This window comes from Abramis brama (genome assembly GCF_963993115.1).
Source record: "Abramis brama genome assembly, chromosome: 18".
Taxonomy (NCBI): Eukaryota; Metazoa; Chordata; class Actinopteri; order Cypriniformes; family Leuciscidae; genus Abramis; species Abramis brama.
Window position 1 is genome coordinate 26,625,107 of NC_139980.1, and position 16,200 is coordinate 26,641,306.

The 16,200-nt window shown below is 38.6% G+C and overlaps 1 protein-coding gene across 1 annotated transcript in view; it reads left to right on the forward strand.

Moving 5' to 3' along the window:
- The first annotated feature begins 427 nt into the window (after window positions 1–427).
- The window catches only part of galnt14 (UDP-N-acetyl-alpha-D-galactosamine:polypeptide N-acetylgalactosaminyltransferase 14 (GalNAc-T14)), a 48,890-nt gene continuing 33,117 nt past the window's right edge, over window positions 428–16,200 (forward strand). Inside the window, exons 1-2 of the mRNA XM_084090622.1 lie at window positions 428–882; window positions 11,102–11,271. Coding sequence (XP_083946748.1) covers window positions 748–882; window positions 11,102–11,271 — 305 coding nt within the window. The 5' untranslated portion in view covers window positions 428–747. The remainder of the gene's footprint in view (window positions 883–11,101; window positions 11,272–16,200) is intronic.

Below are 16,200 nucleotides of genomic sequence, written 5' to 3' on the forward strand. Positions count from 1 at the left end.
ATGATCTGTTCTGCTCTGTTTGTTGATACTTCTGTAAATTAGGATTTCAATGCTGGTTTATTTTTGTGGTTATTCTTATATAACACAATATTTCATATTCCTTTAATTCAGATTAGGTGATTCCTAAAGACTCTTAAAACCCAAACAAACTGTTAGTAGCTTTTCATGTAGCCTGTAATCAAACAGACCTTTCCTGTCTGAAGTGGGAATGAATTTCCATTAATTTTCCTGCCATTCATGTTTAAGACTAGGCCTAGGCTATAGGTTTTCATGATTTCCATTTAAGTTTTTATGCATTTGCATGGCTTTTCCAGCACTAGAAATCGCTAATGATAAAATCTTCTGATATGTTCAGGCTTTCCATTGCAGTGGGACCCCTGCTTATTGTAAGCCCATTTCGCAAACGGAGACAAATTCAGAGCGAGTCAATATAAGAAGCGCATCAGGAACAGGCAGGTCCGTGAAAGCTCCGTTCCGCGGTAGGTGGTGCTAAACTCATATACATTTTGTCAGTACCTCGGTGGCTACACAGGATGATTTTAATCGCCCTGGACAGCGTCCAGCGTCACTCACAGTCTCAGCAAGTCAGCGCGCTGCGCACGAGAGAAACAACCTCATTCCTGGATATTAGGCACTACGGGCAAGTGCGCGAGCGCAGCGCGCGGACACAATTCGCCTTTCGTTCGCTGAGAGAGGAGCGCGCGAATGGTTTTCAAACTGAAATGAATCGTTAACGGCCGTTTGAAAATGAAGAGGCTTTCTCGAAAGCTGACTTTAGCTCTCGCAGCGCTGTTTTGGATAGCCGCTTTACTCTATTTCATATTGCTGAATAGCCGGAAAATATTACCTGACCAAAGAAACGAGCAACCGAAAGTAAAAGAGGTGAGTGATGCAATTTTTAGATTTTTAAGATTTGTCAGTAACTCTTTAATCTATTGTTTCTCTGAGAGAATATATGTATAGGTGTGTCACTTTTTATATATAGGTCTGAGCCTATAATAGGCTAAAGAACAAAACTGTCCAATGTGTAGAATCTTTTGTATTGCATTGGTGAGTAAGTTAACTGTTAACGTTAAATTTCATAAATCCTTTTCTGAAATAGGAGAAATTTAGCCTATTGCTATTACCTATTTTTCCCTTGGGAGACGAAATGCTTACGATAACCTTTTCACATTTTGTTTGTTGACACATTCATTCTATAATAGCATTTTTTTTCTCCTTTCCTATTCACACATGAATTCCTATCAGTCAGAATGATGGACGCATGGGGACAGCTTTAATATAAGTGCGTACATGAGGAAGCAGATATTCAATCTAGATTACTGAGTGGAAAGTAAATATTTAAATAGTTCGTAATTAAGGCTATAAATGAACCAATACCATTTGTACCCATGACATTTGCTCTAGAAACTGTGTTCAGACACTTTCTGACTCCCCACAGGAAAGACAATAGCCTAGGCTACCACAAAACGGATATCTGCTGTCATTTGTTTCTCATAGACATGCAGCAATGAGTTTCATTAGGCTTTATTTCATAAGTGTACTATTTTCTTTTGACAAATAGTGATCTCACATGTCGTTCTTCTATTCTGAAGATTTAAAGGAGTCTCAAACGGTTTTCAAAAAAGATACCAGTCTGATACTTGAACTCAAATTCCTTACAAAATCAAATTATGTGAGCTATATGCCATCCACATTCATTTTATCTATATTCTTTTTTTTTTTTATTGCAAACAGCTGTCTGATTTGAATCCATTTTATTCATCCTAAGGCACTGAAGGAGAAACATCTGAGACAAAACTGATGCATCAAAGAGCAAAATTTCGTCTCATACTTCATGTTTAATTCCCAATAAGACTTATTCAAGATTATGTTTCTTATTAAGATGAACTCTGTATACTGTATAAAAAAACAGTCAATTTTGTATGTGTGTGAGATCGTGAATAAGCAATTGATAGTTCTCTTGTTCTGAATACGTAGTGGATTTTAGGAGGCAATCAATAATTCCACTATTTTGTTCAATATATCTGTCCCGACTAAGATAGAAAGTAATGGGAACAGAAGGTCAATGATATTCACAAACAGTATAAAGTGAGATTATGCTCATATCTGTTGCATTAATAAAAAGGTCTAGCCTAGTTGCTGTTGTTGCTGTAGGATGCATAAATCTGCAGCAAATTCTTTTACATCTTGCAAGTCAGTTTTTCACTGAAACAGCGGCTGGTATATGACAATAAAGTATCACTGAGGGTAATGGAGTATGAAACATGATATATGGTGCAATATATCACAACACTGAACAACACTCTGTAGGAACGGAAATATGAAAACAGTTAGCACATGCTCCTTACATCTGTATGGAGACAATGATTGACTTTTTATGGTATAATGACTGGATTCATTTCAGAAGAAACAGAACAATTCTTAGCTGGTGAATGCTTGAGTAGTGATGGATTTGACTTTTTTATTCTCAAGTTTTTATGGGATTGTACGCCCTTGTGTGAAACGAGTATGTAGAACTAAAAACAAGTAAACAGTTAATGTGGCCTCGAAAACCGCAGCGTGATAGATTTTTCAGACACTCTGTTTTTAAATACAAGTGTGCGCTGGGAGAGAAATGTCTACTTTAGTATTCTGTGTTGAACAACATGTTTCCATTTGCGGTTTGCTTCAATATCTATTTTCTGTAATAACCCTGACAGGGAAGGCCGAACCTGAAATAGCTGTTATTGGCGAGGAGGAATATGAAATACAGGGTTGGTACAGCGGCTGTTGAGGTGAATGCGGTGTGTGTCACGGTGGCCGGTGTGTTCAAACCATTCATCAAATGGTGGTGACATCTCACTCAGATTCGATGGGCAGATACTCCCCCATCAGCAGAGTGATGCATTATCTTTATAATGGTAAGGGAGGACCGAGATATCACCCATGACATCTGCTATTACCGTGATTCATGGCAGATATGTCCCACAATACAGATTACACTTGTAGACAGTGTTGTTGTGTGGTATATTCACAGTGGCTTCGTGTCACTGGTGTTGAGGTGTTAGACCGGACAGATGGAGTTTGATGGACTCATCATTTGCTTGCACATGAATTCTGACAGAACATCAGAATGAATCATTTTAATGCAGTGTATACCGCAGACCAGTTTTACAGTCATGCATGACTTCTGTACCTGCTGAGAGTGTGCTGAGGCCCTTAAAAAAGGAGCAGGAATTCAAAAGAAGCCTTAGGAGAGTTCTTATGTGTGGTTTTGTGCATTGCAAGAGGGCAGAGGCTTTGGTGGTGTAGAATGCTCTATAAAAAGGATCCACACAACCACACATACAGAGTACAGACGACAGGACAGGGAGTATCCAATTACCACTTCCTCAGTCTGTCCTCCTCCTCTCATTAGAAGGCTGAGCTCTGTGGGAGCTGGGGGAACACTGAGCCCCAAACGTGGCACAGCTCAAATGCCCTGATCAGTGACTGTGGAGCATCAAGGAGCTAATAATTTCAGCGGGGAGCATGGGGGTGGGGGCGCAAACGCTGCCTTTTGAAGGCGAATACAATTGTTAAGCAGATAGGAAATTTGACACATTGATTCAGAACCTGTCATCTTTTTTTTTCATGCGCTAATTAGATTCTGTTTCTATCACTGAGTATGCTCAATCATTATAAGAGTTCATTTTGCTGCGTGTCATTGTGCCCTAATCCTAAAGTGTCTAGAATAACATCAATGTTACATTTTTACTTGCGCTCTCACCTTTTGTCATTTAAACTTTAGCTCGAAGATAACAATAACTAGCTTTAAACATTAACAATAAGCTATCAAATTTTGTTGATTTTCTCATGAAATGTGGCATGACAGATCGCTGTAGCAAGCGGCAGGTCGGAGTGCACGTGAATTGTTTATCTCTTGTGTAGTTTAAATGTTTGCATGCACATATTTTTTTATTTTAGTGTTAATTATGATATCTGAAAATAAATAGCAATTGAATCTGGAATCTTTAATAAAGAACTAAGGATTGTATAGTTGATTCGTCCACTGCTGAGGTTGCCTAGTTTGCCCCCCAAAAAGGGTTTACCGTGTTTGTTTTGTTTGTTTTTTGTGGCAGTACTTTTAAATTCATCCTTTTTTTAAAAAGTAGTGTGAAACTTTAAATTGCCTACTTTAAAAGATTTGTTTTGTGCGATAAAGTTTAAAGATATTTATATCACTCTATCAATCACAGTGCTGACTGCCTACACCAAGGCTGCATCTGAGATCATGTACTTCCCTACTATATAGTAGACGAAAAACAGTATGTGACAAAAGAAGTATGTCCGAATTCACAGTATTCATAAAAGAGTAGGTAAAAAGTACTCGGATGGCCCACTTCTTCCGGGTAAGATTCTGAAGTATGCATACGATGGACACTTTACTATCCCATGAGGCCACAGGAGAGGATTTTGTGAATGGTGGTGACGCGACGCAACTGACGCTGATAAGGTCACGTGATAATGACAGCATGGTGAATGTGGTACGTCTGGATTACATTCAGACATGTTTCTACTATATAGAACATACTTTTTTTAGTGGTTGTGAAGTAATTACTTATTAAAAATAAGTACCTACTCAAGAGAGTATGAGATTTTGGACACAGCCCAGCTGTTTTCAAACCTGTCCTGAATCATTCCCAGCACTGCACATTTTGTATGGCTTCCCTAGGCTGGCCACACTTGAAGATTTTAAGCCCGATTTTGAGCCCAATTTGTACCCTCAAGTGATCCGTGGCCCGATTCGATGCTTGTTGCAAACGACTTTTTGTCCAAAAGTTCAATTGTTGTCATTACGATTATTTTACTGCTCCGGATTGCGTCGGTGCCCGCACAATCCCAAATCACGTACATATCAAACATGTTTCATAATTAGGACTCATGATCGGGCTGCCTCTGACTACATTTTTCTTCCAAAAACTCACGCCAGGAGAACCAGCTGACGACTTTGATCGTCGTCCATCTGTTTTTCTTCTCAAGTCACGTTTGATCTTGCGAGTCTTTGTGAGATTTCTTCTCACTGTGAAAACAGGGTTCTCAAGTTTTATCAAAAGCTTGGAGTGAGATCACATGTGGTTAGGGGAGGAGCCCTAATGGAGCCCCGCCCCTGGCCATCCCCACCCCCCAATTTTAACCATTGTTCATAATTAACCAGCACAAATTGAAATTATAACAATTGGTAAATCTGATAAATGACAGAGCAATTCATCACATCAAATATACTCTTTAATGTTATATTTCAAAATTACAAATATACAAAAATTACAAAAATATAACAAACTGCACCAAACAGTTTGGAAAAACAAATCTTTTTGCATTTTGAATGTGTCTAGTCGAAATGGTATAATGATTTATTGTGTGGTGTTGGTGTAGGGGTGTAACGGTACGCAAAAATCACGGTACGTACCTCGGTTTTAAAGTCACGGTTCGGTTTATTTTCGGTACAGTAAGGGAAAGAAATGCAAACATTAAACTGCAGGTTGTTTATTACTATAAACTTTTTTTAACAATTTGTTTACACTTTTTTAAAAACTTTTTAATAAAATATAATAAAATATATATAAAATAAAAAAAGAATAAGAAATAAAATACTGCTGCAAAGTTCTCCACTAAATAAAATACTGTCAGTCTCAAACCAATATCACATAATAAAATATAATGAAAAATATAAATAAATAACTGTGATTACAGTGCAGCATTACCAATCCCAGCTTGTAGGCTTGCTCATATTTAAAAATTAAGGCTGGGAATCGATTAAAAAAAATGAACTAATTAATTGCACAATTTGCTGTAATTAATTGCATTTCCTCCAAGCTTGTAATCATCAATAATTAAACTTAGAATCACCTAATTAAATGAAACACCGGGGGAAAAAAGGAACAGAAAATAGCCCTATATTAAAATAATATTAAACATAGATATATCAATGTATTATTATTTTTCAATAATCAATCAACATAATCAATTTAAGATTTTTTTTTCTTTTTCTTTTTTTACTAATTATCAAAATAAAATATAGCCCTACAAAGCTATTATTAGCATGTGATCAGAGCAGGTCATTTTACCATTGTTGCCCAGCATGACTATACCAGCTCAGCAAACAGAAGTCTACTACTGAGAAATTTCACCTTATTTGAGTGGACTTTGCTTTTCCAGTGCCTGATCGGTACATGATTGGAGTGTTTGGGCCGTTAACGACAGAGCAGAAGGCGCAGCGCAAACACGGAGTCGAACATTGAACATTGAACATTGAGCAGAGAGCGCAGCGCGCCGACACACACACACACACTAAACGCGGAACGGAGAGTGCGGCGGCGCACACGGAGCGGAAAAGCCCCGCTCATGAAAGCTGCGTGAGAATGAAACCCGATCGCCATATTTTCGGTCTATGGGCTTGTCTGCATTGGCCATGACGCTAGCTAGCGAGAGGCTGGGCTAAAGCGTGCCGTGTATGTTGTTGTACAGTGTGTGATTTTTTTTATTTATTTTTTGCCCTGCAGTCGATTTCATTGGTTTAGGTTACAGTGACCACGGGTAATACCAGAGCCCGTCTACGGAGAGCCTTGGCACTCCCTATTAGCCCCATTGTATAGATCTTGGTTGCAGTTCCATTAGAATTCCACTGGAGGTGATCGCGGGCGAGTGCAGACTGAATGGGAGTCTATGGGGCTATACGGCTAAATGTGTATCTTTCACCCGATTGCCGTTGAGAAATCTCAGATTTTATTGTAGGTTTTGCAAGTTCAACATGGGTTATAGGTCGAAAGTTGAATGAACGAGTACTTATGTCCTTTCGATTTCTTACAGGTTGAGTTGTTGTTGCCCATAACACGCTAGCATTCTGCTAATGAACGCTGATTGGTCAGTGAAGGACTGATTACGACCAGAGATACCGCTTGATGGCATCGTGGCATCCGAAGCGGGACCAGAAACAAACAAAACAAAAACTCTTCTAGCACGTGTATTTACCTGTGTCAGCTGTGTTGTCGATGCCTCAAGTGAAAAGATAGTGCAGAGCGCGAAAGCACCAAAGTGACTGAAGGATTGCCGTAAAGCTGTATGTCTGGTCGTACGATGTGTATGACGTCATTGACATTTTAAAAGACTTTTTAAAGCAAATAAGTGACTCTAAAAAATCTAACACCCAGCAATGTGTAATTTCTTTGCATCTCCTTTCGAATACAACATTCAAATTACTAGACAAAAAATTATACCCTGAGAAAAGTGGATTTTGAGGGGTATTTCGCCATAGACCTCCATTCATTCTGCACTCGCCTGCGAGCGCCCCCGCATGGACAGAGACGTGTTACTGCAGCCAGTCCAGAAACCGGAAGTAAGCAGAGAGTGCCAATTCTCTTCCTATTAGACATTCTCTGGTAATACTTTAGAATCAGCTGCAGGGCGGGATTTGCGCTGCACGCGGAGACTTCCGTCACTTAATATGTTCGTGTGGAAACACGAAAATGTACCTATGTTCCGCACACAAAATATTGCATTCAGTCATTCGGTACACACGTGCACCGTACCGAAAGCCCTGTACTGAAACGGTCCGGTACGAATACACGTACCGTTACACCCCTAGTGTGGTGGGACATTGTGAACAAATGACATATTAGAGTATTAAGGTGTGTGTGTTTGTGTACGCAAGAGTACACACTCCAGCTTATTAAATGTGTTTTGTGTTGTAAGTGTTTGTTGCACATTTTGATGCCTTGATAACAGGGGTAGGGGGCTCCCACTTGAAGCACTGTGGCTCCTTAATGTAACTAGAAAGACTCTTAATACAGTATAATATATAATTTAAAATAAAATGAAGAAATACATCTTCATTCCTTCCCATACCCACTAACATTACCCTTAGTTTCAGATAACGTAAGCTAGCCAAACTGAGCCAAAGCTTCTGGCCTGGTTGCAAAGCAGTTGTAGAGTTTTTGACTGCATCAATAATAATGTATACGATGGGCTATATAGCCTAAAATGTTAGACGAGCTTTCTTCCAACTTACCTTCTCCAATACGACGTGTATTCGCGCGATGTTGTTGGTTACCTAGTAACGAACATACGGTGGCCGAGAATGTTCCGTCAACTTCCGTGTGTTCGCACATCTATGTTGCCTAGTAACGAACGCAATCTGGCGGAGATACGTGCTGGCGGCAGGAAACTTCACTTTGTGTGCCTGCGCCTCGTATACAACGTTATATATAAAGCTTGCAGGACAACTTGGTTGGCATTGCCTTTTCAGCGTGAGAAATACACGGTGTGGCGTGTGAGCGTGTGAACTTGTTGAATTGCGTGTGTCTCACGGCCAATGTGTGAGATTTGAGAACCCTGGTGAAAATGTTACTACAATCGACAGGTGTGTGGTCTCGCTTTCCGGATGAATCTTCTAGTGTGTGCATTCAGAGGATTATAATGGGGTTGAAACTGCCCTTCTGTTTCAGTTTTAAAATTGATTAAGATTTGAAAATCATCAAAGTGTCTCAGGCCTTATCGGACACACCCACTTCAGATCTTGCAGTCTCTACTAATGAGCTGATGAGTTGAATCAGGTGTGTTAGATAAAGGAGACATACTATACAAAGGCTACATTCGCACTGTCATTCCAAATCTGATTTTTGTACATCCAATCAGATTTAGCTAGTGTGAACGGCAAAAAATCACATGAAATGCGATTTTTACAAATGTGATCTGATCGGATTTCGCGTGGTTTATGTGACTTTCTCACCCCACTTAAAACGTAACGTCAGACGTTGTTATAGGAAAAATTCTGAAAGTCGCTCGCTGCCGAAACAAGCTGTGTTGTTGCAAAGTGCCGGACAAGCAGAAAATGTCAATATAATGGAGACATGTTTGCAAACCGATGGAGACGACAGCGCAGAAAAAAGCTGTGCATACCAGCCTCCCGCGGTTCTGCCGCTGCCTCAGAAGACGCAGTAGACAGACCAGCGCGGCAGCTAGACATTGTCATGTTGTAAAATTTAAATAAGACAACATCTCTTTTGTAAACCCCTCCATGTTGCAGTTGTTGATGTTTTTGGCGTATTCCTACCAACGCAACATCATTGCCATAGAAACCAATTCAGGTATTCCGAAACGAAAGAGCTGCATGGAAACACAAATCGAACCTGAACAGTTGCGATACACAGTGTGGACATCAATAATTTTCAATCAGATTCCAATTGGATTTGGACTGATGGTGTGAACGTAGACAAAATGTGCAGTGCTGGGGGTGCTCCAGGACAGGTTTTTATTCAGGCACGCTAATTATTCCTGAATTGATTTGAAAAATATGCTGTTTTGCATGTTCCTAATTAGAGCATTTACATATTATTTGTATTATCAAAATGCGTCTCTGCATTTTAATATCAGCCTGACTTTAAGACAGACAGAAACCAACAGTTTTGAGAGAAAAAAAATCGCCAATATATCAGATTCCAATACGAATGGGAAACTGAAATGGTGAGCTGAATTAAAAGCCCAGCCATTATCATGCTAAGCAGTCTAAAGAAACAGACATGTGCAATTACCTACCTCCATTACTGGCTGTAAAGATGCTGTTTTGGCTGTTGTAAAGCAGCGGGCCATGACATTCCCACCACACACGCAATACTGTGAAAAGGCATGTGAGCTCACTGGTGAATTCTTAACTCTCTTGTAACTTGTAAAAAAGTGACTATAAAGTTTCTTGATATTATTCCAAGTGAGAACTGGTTTGTGCTTTCAGATATTTTTTATTTTACAGATTACTTTTTGTAATATATATATGTCTGTACACAAGTTTCACTAAGGCTTAGCCTATATTTTGAGAAAATCCATGCTTAAAAAAAAAAAAACTCTCTGTACCCCCTAAGTCCTAATTTGCAATACCTCTGAAACTGCACCGGTCATGATCATGGGTTATTGATTTATGATGTGTGTTTTCATAGTAACAACCCTCTCTATTATTTTAAGCAGAATCTCTACACAAATACAAATGCTAGTTGAAATTATTTCCATGGAGGGTAGTAGCTGCATTTGAAAACACAGGAGAGAAGGAAGCATCATCATCAGTCAGCATTGATACTGGCATCTGGGGAGAAACTAGCAACCTGCTGGCATGGGTAATCACTTGCCCCAAACATAACCAACAGCCTCCAGCCCCCTTAATGGTCTAACATCAGCAAAAAAACCTCAAGGAAATAATAAGTGAGAAAACATGGAAACTCTTATACTGCTGTCGGTGCAGAATGTGGACGTTTATTAAATTATGATTGATATGGCCTCATGGATTCCAAGACGTAGTGTGTTCAACCCTCAAAATATGAGACTACTGCTTGCCATGTGCTTTATATGTCAAGGGTTTTGGTGTGATGATGCTGCAGAACACTGAAATATTAATGACTTTCTTATGATAATTGGGAATATTGCCTACAGCCACCTTATTTACTTTCCCCACTCTTATAAATAGTTTATTGAACGTTTCTTTTCACTAACTGAACATGCTCATTTTAAAGTGTTGGATTTTGCAGTGTATTGTTATTTATTTATTCATTCATTCGTTTGTTTGTTTTTGTTTAGATTTGAAACTCTGAGATGCTAGGCTTTTTGTTTGGTCAGACCTGTAGGGTTAAAGGCACACTATGCAAGATTTGCTGCTGACGCTGCTGGCAAAACCAGCAATGCAAGTTTGAGAGGTGGCACCCCGACAAATCTCGCGAGAATCACGACTTGCTTTATGGAGCGACGTCACATACATCAACAACATATGAAGCAGCCTCTATGGAAGACACTAGCAAGCATTTCAGACGTGAATCATGGTAGAGTCGACAAAGAAAACAAAGAAAGTGCGGTCGGAAGAGTGCAGAGACGGCTCTGCGTGAGTGGTATTTACGACAGTAATGTTAAATACAAGTACTCCACAGCGACTCTAGGGGTCGCTGTTTGAGAAAAACGGAAACTGCATAGTGTGCCTTTAACTTATGCAACTGAAGTGTCTTTGACTTCCAGTATTTCTGTGGAACAAGACAACAGACAGTGAAAAATGGATAGACTAAATGATTGCAATAAATCTGACTGCTGTGTTTCCATTATGTTGTAGATTTCAGATGCTGAGTGGGATGACCTGCTGGAAGAGTTTGAAGAGAAAAGCTACCTCAATGCTCACAAATGGAAGCCAGGCCAGGACCCCTACAGTCTGTATGCCTTCAATCAAAGAGAGAGCGAGAGAATCCCCAGCAACAGAGCACTTAGAGACACCCGGCATTACAGGTAAGCCATGTGTGTGTGTGTGTGTGTGTGTGTGTGTGTGTGTGTGTGTGTGTGCGTGTGTGTGATCTATATATAATACCCACACGGTTCATATTAAATTAATGAAGGTGCATCTGTGAGTTCTTGAAAACTTTTAGAAAGAGATGAAAGGTGTACTAAGATAAAAAAGTGAAGATTTGTGGTTCATGGCTGGGTAGTGGTTCTCAGGTTCTTTAAGGTCAGTATGCTATACTAGATGCATTTACACTACAGTTGGGGTGGGTAAGATTTGTAATGTTTTTGAAAGAAGTCTCTAACACCATGTCCTAACTACAAGCACCGCGACACGCGACAAAAGGTATCTTTTCCATGTTAATCAGAGTTTTTGTCCTAACCAGCCGCGACGGTGACACGCGATGATTCTATTTTAGAAACGGTTTCTATTTCTGCGACGTCGCGGCTGGAACAACAAAGTATGATAATCTCAGGTACTGTTAATGTGCTTTATTTAATGTTAAAAGCGTCTGTGTGAGTTTGAATATCATTTTGTGTGTCTTTTATAGCCGTACTCTATGACAACAATGGTTTCAGTAACTCAGTATGTATTTTTAATAATGTTAAAATGGTGTAATATTCATGAATTTGATGTACTAAACCATTTAGTTGCGAGTGCCGCAAGCTTGCAGAGAGAGCCCGCTCTTCTGATTGGCTGTGATTTTTATGCCATCCCATAGTCGCGTATGGTCTGGTGTAAACAGACAAATGATTTGTCGCTGTAATCTTATCGCTTTGCATCTGGTTAGGACACGGTGTTATGCTCACACAGGCTGAATTTATTTGATCAAAATTATAGTAAAAATTAGCCTGACTTCGTCATACTCATATTCTAGTCAGAATGTGAGTCTGATACTGCTCCATAGCGCTTTGATTATGGGGCGTGTCTCAACCGAACCAGAAAAAAAAAAAAAACTGCACTCAGTTGGATAGACCTACAACCAATCAGAGCAACGGATTAACCCTCAGAGAGTCTTCGGTCACTTCTGACCGAAAAATTTTCTGTTTTGAATTTTAAAAAATCACAGCTTCATCGGAAGGTTATGATACTTGGTGACTTTTATGGCATTAGGTATGTGAATGCAAAAAAAAATTGAGGTCATGATCCGAGCATGCTAAGTGGTCGTAAAAAAAATAGTCACACTCAGTGCCTTCGGTCAAAAATGACCGACCCATAGGAAATGAATGGGAAATTTACAAAAACACAAAAATTCTCTGAATTTTTGTCTGTACAATCTACAAATCGGCCACGATTCAAAAAAAAAGTACACCGCAGTAAAGGGGTGACACTCTACAACATCAAGAGTGCAAAAAATTCACACCCACCCACACACACACACATAGAAACACACTTTTATACACATACACACCAATAAATTCAGATTACAAAAAATCTGTTTTGAATTTTTAAAAATCACAGCTTCATTGGAATGTTACGAAACTTGGTGACTTTTCTGGCATTAGGTATGTGAACACAGAAAAAAATTGAGGTCATGATCCGAGCATGCTAAGTGGTCGTAAAAAAAATAGTCACACTCATGGTCTTCGGTCAAAAATGACCCCCATAGGAAATGAATGGGAAATTGACAAAAACACAAAAATTCGCTACAAATCGGCCACGATGCAGAAAAAAAGTGCTCAGCAATGAAGGGGTGAAACTCTAAAACATCAAGAGTGAAAAACATAACATAATTAATAATTATAATTAATATATATATATATAATTAATATAATAATTATAAAAAATATTAAAATAATAATTAATAAAATGTTATAGACCTTGGCAAAAAGTATTATTTGAGAATTTCTAAAAAAATACAATCAATCCACATCTTAAAAGTAAGTAATTTGGTCCAAAAACAACTAGAATTCACAAGCATCTCCATTTAGAGCTATTACAGGCATCTAGTGGTAAACCCATGCAATAACATGATTTATTTAATTTTATGTTTAATAAATTGATTTATTTTTTTTATTTTTATTTTTTTTCTGAAAGCCTAGTCTCTATTTTAACCGAAAATACCGCATAGAAAAAAAAAAAAAAAAAATAATAATAATTTAAAAAAAAAACATTATTTCCAATGGCAAAAAATGGACTATAAATATTGCATAAATATTAATAAGTTCAATCAAATTGTCTCAAAATACTAAATTAAAAAGAATAAATATTATAGAACAAAAATAAATTGCATTGGTTTTTACTGGGATGGAGGAAGTTTCATTTTTAGGTGTCCGGTCACTTCTGACCGGGAAGGCACTGAGTGTGACTGCTAAACGAAGACTCTCTGAGGGTTAAATGACGCATGTTTTTCATTCATGTTTTCAACCAACAAAATGTCGCGGCTCTCTGTTCCTCTTTTAAAATGAATGCGCTGTGGATATCTTCTATAACAGACGTGATGGCGGAATCTACACATGATGTTTCATAAACAAAGTTCGGGAGTTCAATCCAATATCAACTTGTCATCAAACAATACCATGTCTAACGTTACCCTATATCAGCATGAGGAAGCATATTCACTCTGTCAACTTACCTAACACTCCTTGACAGTTTTTCAGCATCCCTCCACCACCCCGAATCCTCACTCTTGTCTTGACTTGTTCTCTCACAACCAGGAATACGGGGGGAGTATGGCTACCGAGCCCACAGCCCTCTCCTCGGACAGCACGTCATATACGCATTTATTCTATCTGACTTATTTGTGTGAACTCGTGAAATCTCAGTTCTCCAGCTGCAGTCGTCTTTGTTGTAAACTAATTCAAATCAAGCGCTCTTTGGTGACGTGGGTGATGTCGTAACCGCAGATCATCTGTCCATCATCGATTAAAGCCCGCCCTGGCAATTTGATTGGCTCGGCCTTCTGGGAGCCGAGCATAATTACTCCTCAACGGATCAAGGCCAGACCGAACTTCCCGACCAAAAAATGTTGTGGGCGGGGTTCGGGCTGGCACCCAGGCTAAGTAAAAATAGTAATATTGTGAAATATTATTACAGTTCAAAATAAAAAAAAAATTTCTCGATTATTTGATGATTTAATCAGATTATATACCAGCTTTCCATTGATGTATGGTTTGTTAGGATAGAACAATATTTGGCCAAGATACAACTATTTAAAAATCTGAGGGTGCAAAAAAATCGAAACATTGAGAAAATCTCCTTTAAAGTTGTCCATTTATGTTCGCGATTGTGCTGCATTCACCAACAAAAATAAATGTTTTATATATTTACGTTAGGAATAGGGATGTCAATTTTAACAAATTCCCATGATCGATCGTCGTTTAAATTAACGATCAATTAATCGATTAGTCGTTAGCCGTAACACTGCATTATGAGTTTGCTGCAGTGGCATATGGCCAACAGCATGACAGGATGTGCAAATACTGCACAAAACGCTATGTTCCTCACCAAATGAATGAGAATGGTTTTTAATCTAAATAAAGGGCTAGTAGGATTGTAAAATGTTTCAATGTGATTGATCATTTAATTAAATTAATTATTTAATAATCAAATATAAAGACTAATGAAAAGTGTCACCAACGCCTCAGATGCGTGCTTGGAATATGTGACTGTTGTGGACGTGCTCTTCCTGGAACAACGCACTGAAAATGGCAACTAAACCCAATGAATTCACAACGATTTAATAAAACAGTGTTCTCATGTTATGTAATATGACAGTCCTAGTCATAGTTATTATTAACCGTGCATTGCTGTTTGAGCTGCGCGCTGAATGAATACCGTTAAACTGGAGCTAACTGGAGCTAACTTTGCTAGCGCGTTATTTAACTCAAAGAAACGCATCCTATATGAGATTAATCAGATCTATACAAAATGAAGTGAATGCACAAGTGAACTTGAACTAAGTTACGTGCCATTCAGAATGACTCATGTTGTAGACGCGCTATTTCTGGAGCAACGTGACTATGGCAACTAAACCCAAATAATTCACAATATTTTATTACAATATTGTTCTCTTTATAATGTTATGTAATATGACAGTCCAATAGTCATTATTAGTCGTGCATTGCCGTTTGAGCTGCACGTGCTGAAACTGAAGAGGATCACCGTAAGCTTTACTACATTAATTCTTAACCAAATGCATCCTATATGAGATAAATCAGATATAGATAGGCCTACACAAAATAAACACGACATTACAACTTACATTTGCACAAAACAAAAGGCTGCGAATGCACACGTAAACTTATAGTCATGATGAAGGTGTAAAATGGTCCCAAACATAACTCCGGCGTGCTCGCTATACATGTTTTGCAGTTGAGCAGCACGCACGCGCATGAACCTGCTTAATCGATGATCGATAAGTTTTATCGATTAAATGTATTATCGTCAATTAATCGTTAACATCCCTAGTTAGGAAATTTACAAAATATCTTCATGGAACATGATCTTTACTTAAACCCAAATGATTTTTGGCATAAAAGAAAAATCAATAATTTTGACCCATAAAATGTATTGTTGGCTATTGCCACAAATATACCCCTGCTACTTGTGACTGGTTTTGTGATCCAGGGTCACATATAAGCTTCTTAATGAGACAGCTGTTTGTGATATTTGGCAGCTCTTGGTGGCAACATGACCTCATGGTATTTGTAGCACATGAAATGGGACCGCTCTTGGCCACAGTACATTTTCACCCTCTGCAGCACTGCGGGAGGTCGCTCACTCATTAGTGCATGTCACTTCAGTCAGACAGAGTGCCATAGTTCATTTTTCAGCTATTTCTGGATTCTTTTCATGTTTACCCTGTTTACACCTGGTATAAACATCCATCTTGGGTAATCAGATCGTAAGTGATCAGCTGTGACAGATTTTCTCATGTTACCAATTGTGTTCATACTCATTGAGAGGAAGTTGTCATGTTGAAAAAGAAAAATCCA